The sequence below is a fragment of the Sinohyriopsis cumingii genome, chromosome 12 (genome assembly GCF_028554795.1).
Source record: "Sinohyriopsis cumingii isolate HCF-2022 chromosome 12, ASM2855479v2, whole genome shotgun sequence".
Lineage (NCBI taxonomy): Eukaryota > Metazoa > Mollusca > Bivalvia > Unionida > Unionidae > Sinohyriopsis > Sinohyriopsis cumingii.
In genome coordinates, this window is record NC_142972.1 from 40,849,818 (window position 1) to 40,867,828 (window position 18,011).

The 18,011-nt window shown below is 36.6% G+C and overlaps 1 protein-coding gene across 9 annotated transcripts in view; it reads right to left on the reverse strand.

The window, feature by feature from the left end:
• Positions 1-688: 688 nt before the first annotated feature.
• LOC149786314 (uncharacterized) overlaps positions 689-18,011 on the reverse strand; it is a 40,243-nt gene continuing 22,920 nt past the window's right edge. For 3 of the 9 annotated variants that reach the window (XM_089976707.1, XM_089976709.1, XM_089976708.1), the window contains exons 2-4: positions 13,613-13,796; positions 11,880-12,055; positions 689-7,622 (exon numbers count right to left, since the gene is read on the reverse strand). In XM_089976707.1, the coding sequence (XP_089832833.1) occupies positions 4,977-7,622; positions 11,880-11,897 (2,664 nt within the window). In that variant the 5' untranslated portion in view covers positions 11,898-12,055; positions 13,613-13,796 and the 3' untranslated portion in view covers positions 689-4,976. Of the gene's footprint in view, positions 7,623-10,444; positions 10,596-11,879; positions 12,056-13,612; positions 13,797-18,011 lie in introns of all 9 variants that reach the window. The other 6 variants (XM_089976710.1, XM_089976711.1, XM_089976713.1 and 3 more) reach the window with 4 other exon arrangements.

The window sequence follows — 18,011 nt, forward strand, 5'->3', positions numbered from 1 at the left end:
CAGTATATGTTTGGAAGGTATGGATCTCAAAAGTTTCCACTTTAAGACTCAAGGGCAAATCCACAACATTTAGAACCATGACCTATCTGTATTGGATATGCTGGTATGTCTAGGTCAGTCTCATGTCCTTCAGACTCATCTATGGTTGTTGACCGGGGATCTCAGCATTTTCCATGTTGTGACCCAGGAGAAGCATACCCATAGGGACCATCCCTGGGCAAGACTAGAGATTGTACCTCAAAAGCCCAATGCATATATTATAGCCCTGGAATTGAAGATGACACAAACCAACTTTTAGATTTCCACCTTCGATCCTTAAATTATTTAGATTGATGTAAACATATCAACCATCCATCTGAAACCACTGTGTACATCTAAAAGACTACCCCCAATCATACTGCCACGTTTAAAGTCTGTGTATTTCATGGTTTAGGAGACACGTGTCATTACTAAAGGAAAGACAGACAGACTTACACGCAGACAGGAGAAAATAAACCCAATCCTTTCAAAACGATGCATGGATATTAAAAGTCACTGTTTTTTGTTGTTAGGTTAAACATTATCATTTTTAGTGATAATCACGAAAAGATTTCAAAGAATATCAAGATTTTGAGAAATATCTTTGATTGGTTAACAAAGTACACCTTTGATGAAACCGATTTTCATGAAATGAGTAACAAAACAAATGTACATACATTTATATTTGAATATAATGATATAACAAAAATCTACACAAATTACTACATCAGCAAGACTTTTTTTATACAAGTTTCAATAGTATGTATACTTTTATGACAAATGTAAACAACATAATCTCTAGCTTAAACATTCTTTTTTCTATCTACCATACCATGTAGTTCTAATTTCCTTCCAATGTTTCATAAAATGCATATTTTCTTTTCAATTGACATGATGTAGAATGAATGTTTGCGAGGTACATACGAGTAGTGAGTGGGGAAATGGTAAACGACATATAGCAACCTATACACGTTGAAGTTGATTATTATTATTATTATTATTATTACTTCCTCCAGTTTTACAATTGAAAAAAGATAAAGCTTTTAACGTCGGTGGTTTTTGTATGAAACTGTCTGTAGGTTATTTCATGGCATTTGTGATAACTAAAATTCAAAGAACACAAATTTGAATGTCTTTTGTAAACAAAACCTAGTCCCATTCCTTGGAAACACTGTACATAAGATATAGATATGATCAGGTTACAAATAAACATTGAATCCTTCACCATAACAGTGTAACTATTTTTTTTACAATGGGTCTATACGGACAAAATATTTTTGGATTGTAATATAGAAGAATCAATGGTAGGCCTCTGCTTAGATTGCTTGAATAATTCTGTTAAATAATGGTTTAAAGGTCTGTTGTGTCATGAGATACCAGCACAAAAGATAATGCATAAGGAATATAAACTAAAACAAGTTCAAATTATAGGTCAGCCTGCTGAATACGTCTGCAGTCTATACAATACATAATAAAGTAATGTCGAGTAAAGAAATTTCGAGTTTAACAGTAACGTTCTTTGCATTTAGCAATGTTAATAACTGTTCAGATAAAGTTCAAATGGATGAAATATATATTTACACCTTTACTTGCCACGTTAATTTCCAGTAACGATAATACTATTCATTACATGAATCTAGCATAATTACCTTTTATTATAATAACAATATATATATATATATATATATATATATATATATATATATATATATATATATATATATATATATATATATATATATATATATATATATATATATATATATATATATATATATAATAAAAGATGATTATACTATATTAATGTGTCCTATTTGACAGTAACAGTACAAAGTTTGTTATTATTAAAGGTAACGTATACATGAAGAATACTTAAAATACGTAAAAGTACCGGTGGGACATCTACTGCATAACAAATATAACCAGCAACAATATAATTGATTTTAAGCCATGTAAAAATATGTATCAGATTTCTCTTTAGCAACGAAGGTAAGCACTGTTATTAATGCAATCCATATCTTCATTATGAAAAATTAAAATGCATTAGTTCAGTTTTATTTCTCTGTGTCAAACTAGTTTTCTCGATCTCTTGATCTCTTTCGATCAATAGAGTTGAAAATATGTTAAGGCTATTGACCCTCGGTATAAATGTATGTAATCAATGAGAAGGCATAGTCAATGATACCTAATACGAACCCTACACAACAAAATGCATAGTCAAGAATACCTAAAACGACCCCTACACAACAAAAGGCGTAGTCAAGGATACCTAAAACGACCCCTACGCTACAACATGCATAGTCAAGAATACCTAAAACGACCCTACACAGCAAAAGGCATAGTCAAGGATACCTAAAACGACCCCTACACTACAACATGCATAGTCAATAATACCTAAAACGACCCCTACACAACAAAAGGCATAGTCAAGGATACCTAAAACGACCCCTACACAACAAAAGGCATAGTCAAGGATACCTAAAACGACCCCTACACAAAAAAGGCATAGTCAAGGATACCTAAAACGACCCCTACACAACAAAAGGCATAGTCAAGGATACCTAAAACGACCCCATCACAACAAAAGGCATAGTCAAGGATACCTAAAACGACCCCTACGCAACAAAAGGTATAGTCAAGGATACCTAAAACGACCCTTACACAACAAAAGGCACAGTCAAGGATACCTAATACGACCGCTACACAACAAAAGGCATAGTCAAGAATACCTAATACGAACCCTACACAACAAAAGACATAGTAAAGGATACCTAAAACGAACCCTACACAAGAAAAGGCATAGTCAAGAATACCTAATACGACCCCTACACAACAAAATGCATAGTCAAGAATACCTAAAACGACCCTACACAACAAAAGGCATAGTCAAGGATACCTAAAACGACCCCTACACAACAAAAGGCATAGTCAAGGATACCTAAAACGACCCCTACACAACAAAAGGCATAGTCAAGGATATCTAAAACGACCCCATCACAACAAAAGGCATAGTCAAGGATACCTAAAACGACCCCTACACAACAAAAGGCACAGTCAAGGATACCTAATACGACCCCTACACAACAAAAGGCATAGTCAAGAATACCTAATACGACCCATACACAACAAAAGGCATAGTCAAGGATACCTAAAACGACCCCTACACAACAAAAGGCATAGTCAAGGATACCTAAAACGACCCCATCACAACAAAAGGCATAGTCACGAATACCTAAAACGACCCCTACACAACAAAAGGCATAGTCAAGAATACCTAATACGACCCCTACACAACAAAAGGCATAGTCAAGAATACTTAAAACGACCCTACACAACAAAAGGCATAGTAAAGAGTACCTAAAACGACCCCTACACAAACAAAAAGTTGGCTGCAAGTATTAACTTTTTATACTTAGTTTTCCACACGAATAAGGCAAATTGTTCGGGACTGAACTTAAATGACCTGTTGCCATTCCATACTCTGTCGCCCATGCAGTAGAGAATCCCTGTTACACTCAACGACAAAATGATACACATTTTATTTTAAATATTCATTAAATATAGTAATAAAACTGTTTGAAGTGGCGATTTTAGCTTTGATCAGTTTCATAATCATGTCTGAAAATGATATATAAATCGGACATTGATAAGTGTTGAATGCACTCAATATTTAGTGACAATCAACATTTGGGTACAGCATCTCTTACCGAAATTGACTTCAAGTTTGCGACCACACAAATTCAGGTTCGAATACATAAATAAACAAAATAAATCAGAGGCACAAATCCTTACAAGTAAACTCACTATCATTAAAATATGTTGTTTGATGATGCTGAGCTCTGGAGCCTGTTGGAAAGTTCCCTCATTTATGTACAGTATTGTAGCGTTACATTAGCAATGTTTACTGTATCAATCCGCACAAGAAATGTGTTAACAAACAAAATTATTTTCATTTTAATATGAATACAGTCATTAATTTGACGTAATACACAGTTTGAAGCATTATATGCGCAACCTAAATTTCCAAACGTCTCTATCCTAAAATTATTGTCAAATGATGGAACTTAATTTCATCGATGTAGCAATGGCGCCGTTAATCGCATTGACACAGAATGGAGAAGAAATCGATTCAGATCGAAGGATTTGCATTTATAACATATAATAAAATTATAACCTACATTTTTGAGTACATATGAGGAAACATTTTACGCGTGAAGTGGAAACATTTTGTAAAGTCGTTCTTTAAATATTTACATATATCCACTCGAGAAACGTAGCTATCCTCTTTTCATCTTATTTACTCATTAACCGGTGAAATGTAAATTGGTATCCACAGAATATATCTATTTTTCATGCAATCTTTCTTGACAACAGATACAAACACTGAAACAAAATTACAAACATCGACACCAAACAAGCTCAGATTCGTCATTCGCTATGACCTTACCCTACACCACGAAAAAGTTCAACCAAACCCCAGAACAGATCAATTCGATTGCAAGAAAAAAAGAGTGAGCTTGTAAGCTTATTTCTTTCATTTAAGAAGGTTTTCGTTGAACGTTGCAAAAGCCGGGGGACTATTATGAATTTTAACCAACATACTGTCTTATTATTATATCGCATCTCAGAAGAAAATTTCAATTTTGAATCTGGATGGCTTTAAGAAAAGCGGTAAACACTGCCTATAGCTAGTTGTTATAGAAACTAAATAATTGTTAAGGAGACTGACAAAGTGGACTTTCGTGAGATACTTTTTACTAAATTTTTAAACTGTCTGGTTGTTTTAGAGACAAGTCGTGAGATTTTTATCTGGTTGTTATGGGAATCCGAGGTTGCTGGAAAGGTGAGAAACTTGATCACTTTATAGTGTACCAAAACATGATAGGAAATATTTTCGCAAAGTTTGATTAATACTAATATAGCTGTTGTCATTGTCAAATTCACAACAAATTAGCCGGCTAATGTTTCCTTTCGGAGATATCTAGCAAATGAAAGAAAAACTTGCGAATCCAGGATGTGAAATTATCATCGCACTGAAATAGTTTTGTGTCAAAATTCATTTTTGGAAACACAGATAGTTCTTGGGGATATGTACACTCATTAAGAAGAATCAGACTCAGTTTGGATTTCTTTTTCTTTTCGATTTCTTGGCCAATGCCTATAAAGTACTCTAGTTCCCCTTGTGGTCTGTCATTCGAATTCAAGATCAAAACAATATGAATGCTTGAATCCATTTGTTGTGTTTGTGCTTCTCTCAGCTTTCTTCCCGGCTTTACATTATCACTGTTCCATGTGATCCTTAGACCAGATTCTCCGGGCACAAAATTCTTTAATTTGTTAGCTAATTTAAAAGCAAAAGACGGACTTTCCGCCTCATTAGTCTCGATTTCCTCGTCGTATAGAAAAAATATATCAAACTCTGCTTTTTCCCTGGGGATTTCGGTGCAATCAATATCAAATGCCTGTCGAAATCGTCGACCGGCGTTTTCGTGCTGTTTTTTATTGACCAAATGAAAGGCACACTCAAGGTACACCAACTTACAAAACTCTTTACTTATATCATCTTTTCTTTTTGTGCAGTTCTGAAGGTCCAACAAAACTGCTGCTGGCTCAAATTCTCTTTTTGCCAACAAAATTTCAATTTCTCCACGAATTATTTTAGGGTCTTTCAGCTGTTCTTCATCCATTTCCTTGATTTGCTCATAAAAATCAAGTGTTTCACCGTATTTTTCAAGCATTTTGCTGACCTCAGCAAGTTCTTTCAGCACTGTAATGTCGCCCTTTTGTGACTGAAACATATCTCTTAATGTTGGATACGCCATCGATACATCTTTCAAGTAATCCAGTTCTTTGCTGGCTTTATATGCTATTGCTTCTATTGCTTTTCGAAGATATTTAATACAATCTGACTCAAATGTTCTCTTGTCCTCCTCATTTACTTCATCCCTGGCCATGTCTCTACAACAGGCAGCAAGGTGTTCATAACAAGACACAGTTATCATCGTTGTTCCTAATCCTTTCATATTCAAAGTCCACAAAAATGTTTCAAATGCCCTTTTATGCTCTTTAACCTGCCGCAACACTATTCCCTTTTCAACAGAAGCCCATTCATTGCCGAATTCGATAGCTTTATCCAAATAATACAAAATTTCTTTTACCGCCTCCTTTTCAGAGTCAGGTATATGAAACACGTGACCGAAGCTCTTTGCTAGTGCCTTCTTCATATTTTGGTATAGCTCGGGTTTAATTTGAGGTTTGTCGGTGTTCAATCGAAGATAGGGGCTAGTCAACTGCTTTTGCGGGTCGCAACCCCCTTCCGGAGAAGCAAGTGCTAACCCTCCGTCTACGCGTCCCTTTTCAATTGCCATGTTTTGGGGATTCTTCTTGGATACAGATATATTAGCATTTATTGAAGAAAGCTGGCGTATATAATGGTCCTTTCTTTCCGCTGGGTGTTGACTGCTTGGATGACTAGCGTTTCTCATATGGGTCAGCTCCTCTGGTGGCATGATTGCAAAACTTGGGTCTTTCTTCTGTGAACGACTTTCATATTCCTTGATACGGTTTTCATTTTCATAATTCCTGTGACGGCGACGTCTTCTTTCTCCATAAATTCTGAATTTCAGTTGTTTCTTCAAGACAAGAGCAAGATGGTGATGACCGTATGATGTTACCCTTATGCTTAGGGATTTCCTTAGTACTTCTTCTGCTTTGTCTACTTTCTGCAAATATTTAAAATGTTTTCCACTTACTTTTAGAACATGTGAATCTTCCATACATGCTTCAAGGGCTAAATCAAGTAAAGTTTCGACGTCTTTGTTAGCAATTTCCTTTGGAAACAATTCTACTTGACTTCTTGTAACTTCTATTCCAGTGAAAATAGAATATGAAAGCTCTGCGAGGGACACAAAACATCTGCCTTTCCATCTATCTGGACAATTAGAACTAACCACCTCATAAAACAATAAAGCAGCCTTTTTAATGAAGTCGTCTATGTTTCTCTCTTTCCAATCTTGTTTAGGCAATTGGTTCCCGCAATTGCAATATTTCCTATAAATAATTCCCAAGTCAAGCTTCCAGAGCTGCAAATCTTTTACTGCAATATCTTTGTTACCTATTTCAACAAGCAACTGGGTGTAAATATCTACTGACTGCGAGAAATAGAGTGGACCAAAGGTAGAATATGAGTAGGCTATTTCTGCTTTTCCTTGAAAAAGTAGATCTTGATTACATTCCACCAATTTTTCAACCTCAGTCAGTTTTTTGTCTGCTTCTGTCAATCGGCCATCTTCCCTTAGCATCCAAACTCGATTGCAATGTGCAACAATATTTTCGTTCTGCAGTTCCAAAACTTTTCTGTTATATTCATGCGCTTTATCTCTTTCACCTGCCTTCCAGTGTAAAAATGATAGCAAGTTATAATTTCTTGTCCACTCTGTATCTGATTCGAATTCACCCGCCTCACATTTCAGTTGTACTTTTTTCTTGGTTAAATCTATTTCTTTGCTTTTGGTCTTGTCTTCAATTTTAAGGCTGAATGACGAATGCAATCTACTGAATTTTTGGAGGAACTGAGTTTCTTCTTCGTCCATTTCTAACATTTTCTGAAATAAATTGAAAGGAAATTCTTTAATATCCCTCGATTCTTCCTTTTTGTATACATATTATCTTTCTTGCTAGAATCAGTTTCCTCATTTGCATTTTATCAAAAGATGTACAATTTTGGCTTCTACCCTTACGACCATCGTCAATAGCAGCACTTTTTTGTGGAAATAAACCGTTTCTATAAAATGAAATGCTGCCCTTAAACGTATCACACCATGTTTATTTTATTTTCACCTGTTTCTAGATTAAAATTTCCAATGTAAGCGTGTTATTTACAGCCGTATGAAAATGAATGCTTGTCCTATGTAGTTAAGACCACGGACCAGACTAAAACCCGCCCCATTTCTGAAACATTTACGAATGGGCTATTTCCTCTTGCTTTTTGTTCTTAATTTTTTTATTAAAAAATATGACCATAAATTTTAATGATAGCCAAAAACCGTACATATCTAAAATGGGGATAGAGGCAAATGCTTCTTTTTATTCACATCATAAACCCTTCAAAGTATGTCACGGTTGATACAAAAAAAAAGATAATTAATAGTAATATAAGAACGAAAGAAATAAATAACCATTTATTTCCAGACCTTTGTGTGACGTCATAATGACATAAGTAATACCATTTAGCGTTAAATCATCGCTTCCGGTCCAGAGCTTGAACGTGGAACTTCTTTTTCCTTGCAGGAATTTCATAACTAGGATCTTCTTATAACTTGTTGTATGAAAGGTTAGAATATAAGTCTTTCCATTCTTTAACTGGTATTTATTGTGAGTTAAGACAAGGAGAAATTTCAGCATAATCACCCCCCCCCCATAATAAATAAATATATATTCTGACATGGAGATAGAGGCAATAAATGTAAAGATCAAAAGGAATCAATTTGTTTATCGAAGGAAAGGCAATGGATTGTTCTATGACAAAACTGAATGAAAATGTTTAAAACTTTGGGAGACATCCTTGTGAAATTGTGATTTCATACTAGCCAACAATCGCAACTTTTAATCCATAGCCCAAAATATGAAACATTCTCGTTTTCGAAAATGTTATTACCATGATTTGAAAGGTTAAATTATGAAATTAGGCAAGAGAATGTTTGATTGTGTATGAAATACTATATATGTTCAGAAATTAGGGAGATGTAAATGTTTCTAATTAATGAAATCAGAGAAACATTACAAGACACCAAGAATGCAAAGTGGGTGTGGTGGAAAGTGACACATTTGTTTCACTTTAAAAAGACGTAATTATTATAATTTTGCGTAAAATCATTACTTCTAGTCCAAGCGTCAAACAGTGAGACCTTATTAATCTATCTCAGGAATTCTGATGGCTGTGAATTTCTCAAAGAATTTCATAGGAAAAGTTCAATTCAATTGGGGTTTTTGTCATTTGTTACGACTCCATGGTCTTAAAATAAGTAACAAGAGTAAAAACCAACACATTCTGTAATATTTGAAACTATTCATTTATTTCCCTAATATGCACTGTGAAAAAACTAAATATTACTTACGTTATAGCGAATGAAATCCTCAAGTCATTAATGTTCTATCAATTTCAAAAATATCAAATAATCCGAAAGAGTCCCAAAGGTATTCCAAACGATGGTCTGTATTGTAATGATGTATCAACAGTCCAGAAGAATCCGTGATATAATCCCAAATTTAGTTTAAATGAATTCACGGCTGTAAATATCCAAATAGTCTTAAAATGAGTTTACAATAATTTCATGACAGTTATTAAATATCCAAATGTTTTTAAGGAATTCACAGTTATTTCCTTCACCGTTATCATTCCAATTAACCTGAAGATTTCGAGTACTGTACATAACGAATGATTAAATTAAATAAATGAATATAATCGATAAGTACCAGGACTGGTGGTACTCCTAAGAATGCCTAAATCTACGTAATAATTATATTATACAGAATAATCCGATCTCGTGAACAACATCAGCTGTTTTACACCGATTAAATGCATGCCGTGATGTTTACTTGTACTAAATGGTACTACTCAACCTTTGAACTTTATGAATGAATTTATAGAGTTGATACATGACTCGTCGTTAAATTGCAAAAATACAAACATTGGATATTAGTCTTAAAAATGTCATTAACTAAATGACCCTTACAATAGCTATTATGAAAGCTTAAAACAAGGAGACATTTTTGTGATGTCCAAAAAATTATATAATAAATTGGGAGAGTGGATAAGTTGTTATAAATTAAACTGATAAACATGTCTAAGAGAATCAAGTTTGCTACCACATGAAAGCAATTGGATTACTTAATGTTGCAACGAAATTAAATGATTTACTGAAATAGTCTTTACTTTGAACTTTTGCATATTTTATAACTAATTCCCCTTTCTTCAAACTAGTGGATGAAATCTTGGATGTGTCTTCAGGAGAGGCATTCGAGTGCATGTTACCATGGATATAAGACAAATGAAATTTGTTGAATTTTGTTGGATATATATCAGTCAAAATTAACTCCTATGGGTGGAACATGTGATTCTTCCCACGATGCTGTGATTTAAAATCTCCATTTTAGCACGTTGCGCTCAGTTCTGGCAGTGGCCTGTTAAAAGGACACGCATGTCTTTCCATGGTATGTACGTCAAAACCGTAAGCTGTAGTAATTTCTAACAGCCGTGACGAGGTCTATTAACTCTCTGCAGGGGCTGTTCCAGAGCCCTCCGTGCCAAAACTTGATGAATAGTCGACGGAACGCGGCTTCCAGGTACTCTGGGTTAAATGCGTACTTGCTGCAGACCTTGATAATCTCCATGTGCTTTAATATAGTTTCAAAAAGCTTCTCTTACCTTCTAATATGAACTACCAAACAAGCCTAAGGTTCAGTTTTTAACCCGCAATACATTTGACTCTGTCGCTGTAACCCTCTGGACGGTCTTCCAGTCATCACCCTCGTACAACTCTATTGCAGGGTGTAGGTCTTGTGGCCCGACATGCAATCTGTGGACAATATGGACATAGGACACAATTAATTTTACTATATGTTATCCACATTGGTTTCTCAGTACTGACCTTTCCACTGCGTGACAATCAATACAAATCATATGCTAATCTAAAATACCTTCAAAGATGACTTCACGGTGAAGTTCTCGTCAAAGGTTGACCTGCTGTTTTTTTAGATGCTGAACTGTCAACACATCACCATGTAAACAGAACACAGATTTCACTTCCGGAGCATCACCAAGGCCTTATTACTCACTGTGCACTGTCGCCGAAATACACACATACAACAACACCCTGAGCTCATATTATCAAGAATAAACAGTTACCTTTAAATCCCTACCAAAAATGCATAAATAAAACTCTTCTATCACCACCAAAATGAGAGAGGAAAAAATGTTCTAAAAATAGACTAGAACTACATTCGTGGGTACTGAACTGGAAGTATTAATTGTGAACCGATTCCTGACAGGGTTAGACAATTTCACCTCCATGGATAAAACTTCCATCCGTGATCAAATCAATGTCTCTTAAATGCTGCTGCAAAGTTTTAAGGACTTTCATCCATGAATAGGCTTTTAGCTGACACCACTGTAACACAGACACAACTCAATTCCAAATGGCCGAATTTCAAAAATGCACAAAACTTAAAGTTTAATTGTGATTTTGCTAATCAAGATAAACACTTCAAATAAACTGTAATTAGTTTTTAGTTCTAACACCAATCTGGAAATTACTAGAAATTAAACTAGACTGTTTAACTTTCTTAGAAAATTCAATTTTAAAAAATCATACATATTTTGATATGAAAATTTAAATTTAACTTAAATTTTAATGAAATTTTAAAACCTGAAGTTGACAAATTTTGTTCTATGGCAAAGTCGCTCCATTCCTTTGTCATAAACATCAATGGTTTTCCTTATCAGGTGTGAAGCAATTAAACCAAAGCTTGTCAATGAAAGGTAACACCTGAAATCTGGTAGCATCTAAATACGCAAGCTAGGTCTAACCAAGTACATGACATCATTTCCACCCATGAAGGGGAGGAGTCTTCAGATGTCAGGCTTCCAGTAGTATTGAAGAGTTGGTGAAGTTCTCTGAAACCAAGCTAGCATGCCTTCTCCTAACTATATAAGTGAGAGAGACAGGATGATTCTTGTATTTTACATGCAGTTATCGTAACTGAAACCATGAAAGGGTACAAGAAGAGGAAGACAACTTTTTTTAAACCTGGATATATTCCACATAACAAAGGAGTCACATATCTGACTGATGATACTCTACCAAGTTCCAGTGCTGCATCTGTTCCAGTGACCAGAAGAATGGATGCAGACAAGTTCTCTCTCATAGCAGTGACAAAGCCGACAAATGGGGGTCTCAAGTCAGTTCAGGCACCAGACTGTAATGGCACACCTGGGTCTGCAAACATTCTACAACCATCATCCAAAGCAAAACTGGACCTGAAAGAGACAAATTTAAATGAGCATGATGGGACACGTATGATCTGTATGAAAAAAAATGTTGAAATGTGGAATGATATCATTCTTCGCCATGGCAATCAAGTCAACATATGTGGTAGACCAGAGTTCCAAATTGCTAATGAAATAAAATGGGGACTTGCTTGGAAGCATACTATGATGTGTAAAAACTGCAGCTTTAAGTCACCAGAGTATAAGTTGTATGATGAGATAAAAACAAATAAACCTGGGCCAAATCCTGCTGCTGTAAATATGATGTTTCAAGCTGGACTACAAGATACACCAATGGGCAACACCAGGGCTAGATACTTGCTTGCAGCCACTGACATTCTGCCACCTAGCAGAACATCTATGCAAAGGGCCTCCAACCTTGTAGGCAAAGCAACTGTGGAGCTGAATGAAATGGACATGACAAAGAAGCTGAAACTAGTCAGACAAGTTAATGTTATGTGTGGTGTTCAGCATCCTGAGCAAATAAATGTTGCTTTTGATGCGAGATACAATGCCATTAGCTTTGGACATGAAAAGAAACCTGGTCAAAGTTCATCACAAGCTGTTGGAATTGCCTGCGAAACTGTTACAGAGAAGCAATACATTGTGGGAACTACAATAGAAAACAAGCTGTGTTGGACTGGAGCATGGCTGAAGGGAAAAGGTTTTGATGTGAAATGTCCAGGAGGCCATGTTGACTGCACAGCAAATCTGTCACCAGTTGCACCACATTCAGAGTATGAAATGGCAAGAGAAATGGGACAAAAGTTTGTTCTGCAAGAGATTCTCATTAGACATGCAACAACAGATGGAGATGCACAGGCTGCTGCTGGCTTCCAAAATGCTTATACCATTCTGCATCCAATGTGGAAAGTAGAAAGACTGTCGGATCCCATCCATTTGGGTCGTTTACAGTTCAAACGGTGTAATTCTGCAATATTTAGTGAAAACATGTTTCCAGGAATAAGAACAAGAGAAGGAAAAAGGCTCAAACAGAAAATTGTCAGCCAAGACATTAAAGCACGTTGCGGTTTAATCTTCAAGCAAATGATGGAGGACAATAGTGGTGATGTTACAAAAATTAAATGTCAACTTCCCCAAGTATTGGATGCCACTCTGCGTTGTTATTCAGGGGACTGCTCCAAATGCCGGCATTATTCAAAGGTCTGTGGGGGAGGAAGTACTAACAGCTGGTGGATGCGATCAGCATACTTGGGCCCTCATCAAATGACTCATCTCAACATGGCAGAAAATGATAAGAACATCCTGCTAGAAGTTCTGAAAATGAAACTCTCCTGTGATGTTGTAGAAAGATTGCGACTGAACACAAACACACAGAAATGTGAGGCAGTGAACAGATCAATCAGTGTTTCATTACCTAAGAATGTGAACTATTCCAGAAACTTTGAGGCAAGAGTGCATTCAACAATACACAGACTCAATAACAGCCTGGGATCATCACTGAAAAAAAAAGTGACACACTTGGGAGGTAAACTTTCAACAAGGACTCTGAGATCACTGGAGACAATGGATAAAGACTGCACTTACCATCAGTTGTATCAAAAGCATCCCCAAACCAGGAAACGTATTCTAGCAAGACGAGGAAATATGATACAGGCCCATCTGAGGTACAGGACACAGCAAGGCAATAGGAAGTCTGACTACTGCAAAGGACTGCTAGATACCAAGGGCGATCACTCCTATGCAAAGGTTTAGCAGGAGCCAATGGACACTGCAGACAGAAAAAGTTATCTTAATTCCATGTGCAAAATGAAAGCGCTCAAATACACCATGAATAACACATTGTACAGAAGGGAAAACTGTAGTGGGGAAATCCGTAGGTAACACAACGCATGTTATGTGCAGTTGTGTTACTTACTACCACCTGATGAGACCTATGGAGAGGTCGAAACAGTTTTCTCTGAATATGAAGACACAAATAAAGAAATTAAAAAGCAAAATAAATAAAGATTAAAAAAATCAAAATTAAAATAACATGACATGACAAGACATGACTTACTAGACTAGCTGAATGAATGAATGAATGAATGAATGAATGAATGAATGAAAGGAAGGAAAGAAGGAAGGAAGGAAGGAATGTATTTAAGAAAGCACTGTCATACCAGCATGGTCTACTAAAATAAAGACCACACTCTTTCCTTTCTCCTTGTTACTCAACACATCCATCCATCCATCCATCCTTCCTTCCTTCCATGCCAGACATACATTGATATGGATGTGCGTGGGTGTAAAGGATATGTCATGATACCTGAATTTATTCCATATTACAATTTCAACTTTAACATGCAGTCTGGATAGTCACCATGGCCAATGCAATGACCATAACCTTTGCAATACTGTCTATTATTATTAATGGAATGACGCTCTAGAACCAGATGATCCACATTCACACACAAACTATTATGGCATAAATGGGATGCATCTAGCTCCTTTGGTATAGTCAGACTTCTCAACTTCACCATCAGTGCCAGTCTGTGAACATGTTTTTTCTTCCACGTGTTTGTTGTGGGATCCTTATATGACAATAGGCCATATAATCCATTGGCAGTTACATTTCCTGTCCATACTTTACAAACACTATTATGTGCTATTACAGAATTCAATGAAATTTTTGCTGACAGGCTTTCAAAAAAATCCTCCATTGCAACTTCAATATGGTATAGGAATACATTGCTGCTAATAATAATGAGTGTCATCTCCAACAGATACCATTTCTGTGAATTTATAGGGATTTTTTTTTTTTTAATTTTTAAATTTTTTAAAATTAATTTTTAAAAAAATTAATTAATTTTTTAAAATTTTAATTATATTTTCGGATTGCTACAGTCAATATACACAAGGTGTGAAAATCTCATGTGTCTATCATTAATAATAAAAATATTATAGCAATTTAAAGTTGAATCAATCCTTCCCTGACAGGACATAGGACACAATTAATTTTACTATATGTTATCTACATTGGTTTCTCAGTACTGACCTTTCCACTGCGTGACAATCAATACAAATCATATGCTAATCTAAAATACCTTCAAAGATGACTTCACGGTGAAGTTCTCGTCAAAGGTTGACCTGCTGTTTTTTTAGATGCTGAACTGTCAACACATCACCATGTAAACAGAACACAGATTTCACTTCCGGAGCATCACCAAGGCCTTATTACTCACTGTGCACTGTCGCCGAAATACACACATACAACAACACCCTGAGCTCATATTATCAAGAATAAACAGTTACCTTTAAATCCCTACCAAAAATGCATAAATAAAACTCTTCTATCACCACCAAAATGAGAGAGGAAAAAATGTTCTAAAAATAGACTAGAACTACATTCGTGGGTACTGAACTGGAAGTATTAATTGTGAACCGATTCCATATGATCCACTACCCGCTACCGTAAAATTACCGGCGATATTTCAAGGATGATCTTGCGCTTCATGGCTTTTTCATTGGTGACCATATCGTTAATGGTCGTTCCTAATTTGTGAACCTACCCTTCCCAACCCTCCAGATTCCTGTGGTGAACTTCTGTCACGCCGTTCGCTTTGGTGGTGTTTCCAAAAGTGTTCCATCACTCACTGCACTACATAGTTGAGGTCTCCGACCGTGAGAGGGGTCAGAATGGTAGGACTGTTTTGTCGTACGTCATGAAGGCTGTATATAAGTGCTTTCATCGGGTAGCTGTTTATATTGCAAGGTCCATCGATACCTGTAAGGTGGCGCTCACCAGATAATATGTACTTTTGAGAGAGTGACGTATGTCAGGTGAAGTAGTTCGCATTTAAAACATGCACAGTGGAGAGAATGTTTGCATACCTCTATGCTACATTAATGTAATGTGGATGATATTTCTTTTGGATATTGTACTTTTGTAAATTTTACATGATTTAAGATGGGGCCCCGAGTGGCCGAGTGGTCTAAAGCGCTCTCCGTTACGGATCACTGCCATCTCACCTCTGTCTGCGTGGGTTCGAGTCCAGGATTCGGCCAATGTGGGTATGTGAGAAAGCTTGCCAGTAGCTTCTCGTGGGTCGGTGGTTCTTCCCGGGGGTTTCCCGGGTTCTTCCTCCACCATTAATACTGGCCGCCATACATAGCCTATCGTGTGCTGAAAAATGGCGTTAAACCCTACAACAACAACAACAACATGATTTAAGCACACTGCTAACTAAAATGACTGCTCCCTTGTGTTAAAAAATCAGTCTGAATTAGTCTAAAGTACACTATACATAGCAGCTATTAAAATAGGGAAAATGAATTTAGCCAGACTAGACAATACCAGCTTCTGAAAGGGCAATGAATGAATTACCAAATATATCAAATGTAAAAAAAGTTATCAGCTCTTTTTTATGCAATTTACGTCTGAATTTCAGGAAGTGAAAATGACCAAGTAGAGCTAGCACTTTTTTGAAAGGTGCACATTTGAAGTAAGGCCAAGCTGTATACTCTATAACCCGTAGTACACCAATCAATCATACACCAAAATAAAGGGAATTAAAGGGTCTTTGCATTATACCTAAGATATACAAGTTTTTTTAAATAGCCAGTATAACCAGTGAGGAAAGCCGGGGACATTCTTTTTCTTTAAAATCCTAACCCTATGCAAAATGCGAAACTGTATAGCGCCACCTAAGAATCCCATGCCTTGATTTACGCGTGATTGAAACCATCCCACGCCATTATGCTCTACTAACCTCACCGGGTTAAAGTTATCCAACGCACTCCACTTATCCGTATCGTGGCTATCTGTAAGAAACTTAGCACGAATTAAATAATCGCCACTCGTTTGATGGGCATGATCTGGCGCCCATCTCGTAGATTGTACCCACGCGGGATGTTAACTTCTCCGATTACAAGATATCATCCTTTTCGATACGAAACGTGCTAAACATGTAACCGGCTAGTCGACTTCAAACTCATCCTTGAGAATAGGTGCAGGGTGCAGAGCTACCTTCTCCAGATCAAACGAGTCTTTGGGCGGCTCGAGCGTAATGTCGCTAATACAGGCCGGTTCTCTTTCTCCTTTTTGTGTTGCTCGAGCTTGTGCAACATCCTTTGCCTTTACCTCTGCTTCCAGCTCCTTCGCCTCAATTTTTGCAATTTTGGTAGTAACGATCTTCTTGTAACCGAAGCGCCTCGCGGCCTCTGGGGTACGACGGTCATTTCCTCGAGAGTACCTTAGAAACACTGCGTATTGCCGTCATCTTATTCGCATGTGCCATGTCTAGTTGATAGATGTACTTTGCTGTTTAATATTTATGAATAGAAACTAATTATCCGCATAAAAAAAACTAACCACTCTATATCAGCTAGGCGCTGAAATAGCACGCATAGTCCCTCCACTATATACACATAGAAGGCATACATGGCCTTTACTCATATTCGGCACCCGATACAAGCGTCTATGCCTCTATGTCTGCGAATCTTTTTCGGATGAACTTTACAAAATTCTTTTATGCAGGTCTTTCCGCACCATTTTTGCCTCAAAGTAGTATCCATGCACATGTGTTGCTACTCACAATTAATTTGGTAAATTTTAACATTAGTCTTCAAGAAAAAAAAAATTTGTGGTATTAAAACAGCACTTTAATGGCTTACAAGAGTAATCCCACTATTTTAGTTGGACGTTATCTTGGGGTGCCGGGATCCCAGAGCCAGCGCTTTGGCTTTTTTTCCTTTCTTAAATAAAACTCCTGGTATCATAAAAACAGATACTCCTTCTGATAGACTCCGTTTTTTGTGCATAGCGGGTGGGCCGGGTAAATAAAGAAATATCCCTGGAACCATTGTTGGCAGCGTTTGTCAAATTTGTTAGTAAATGTTGGTGCTGTTCAGCAGATGAGGGCTGGTCAGTCAGATGGTGTGTTGGCAAGGAGGTGTATTAGTACAACCAACTAGTTTTCACCTTACCAAGTGCAAATTATTCACA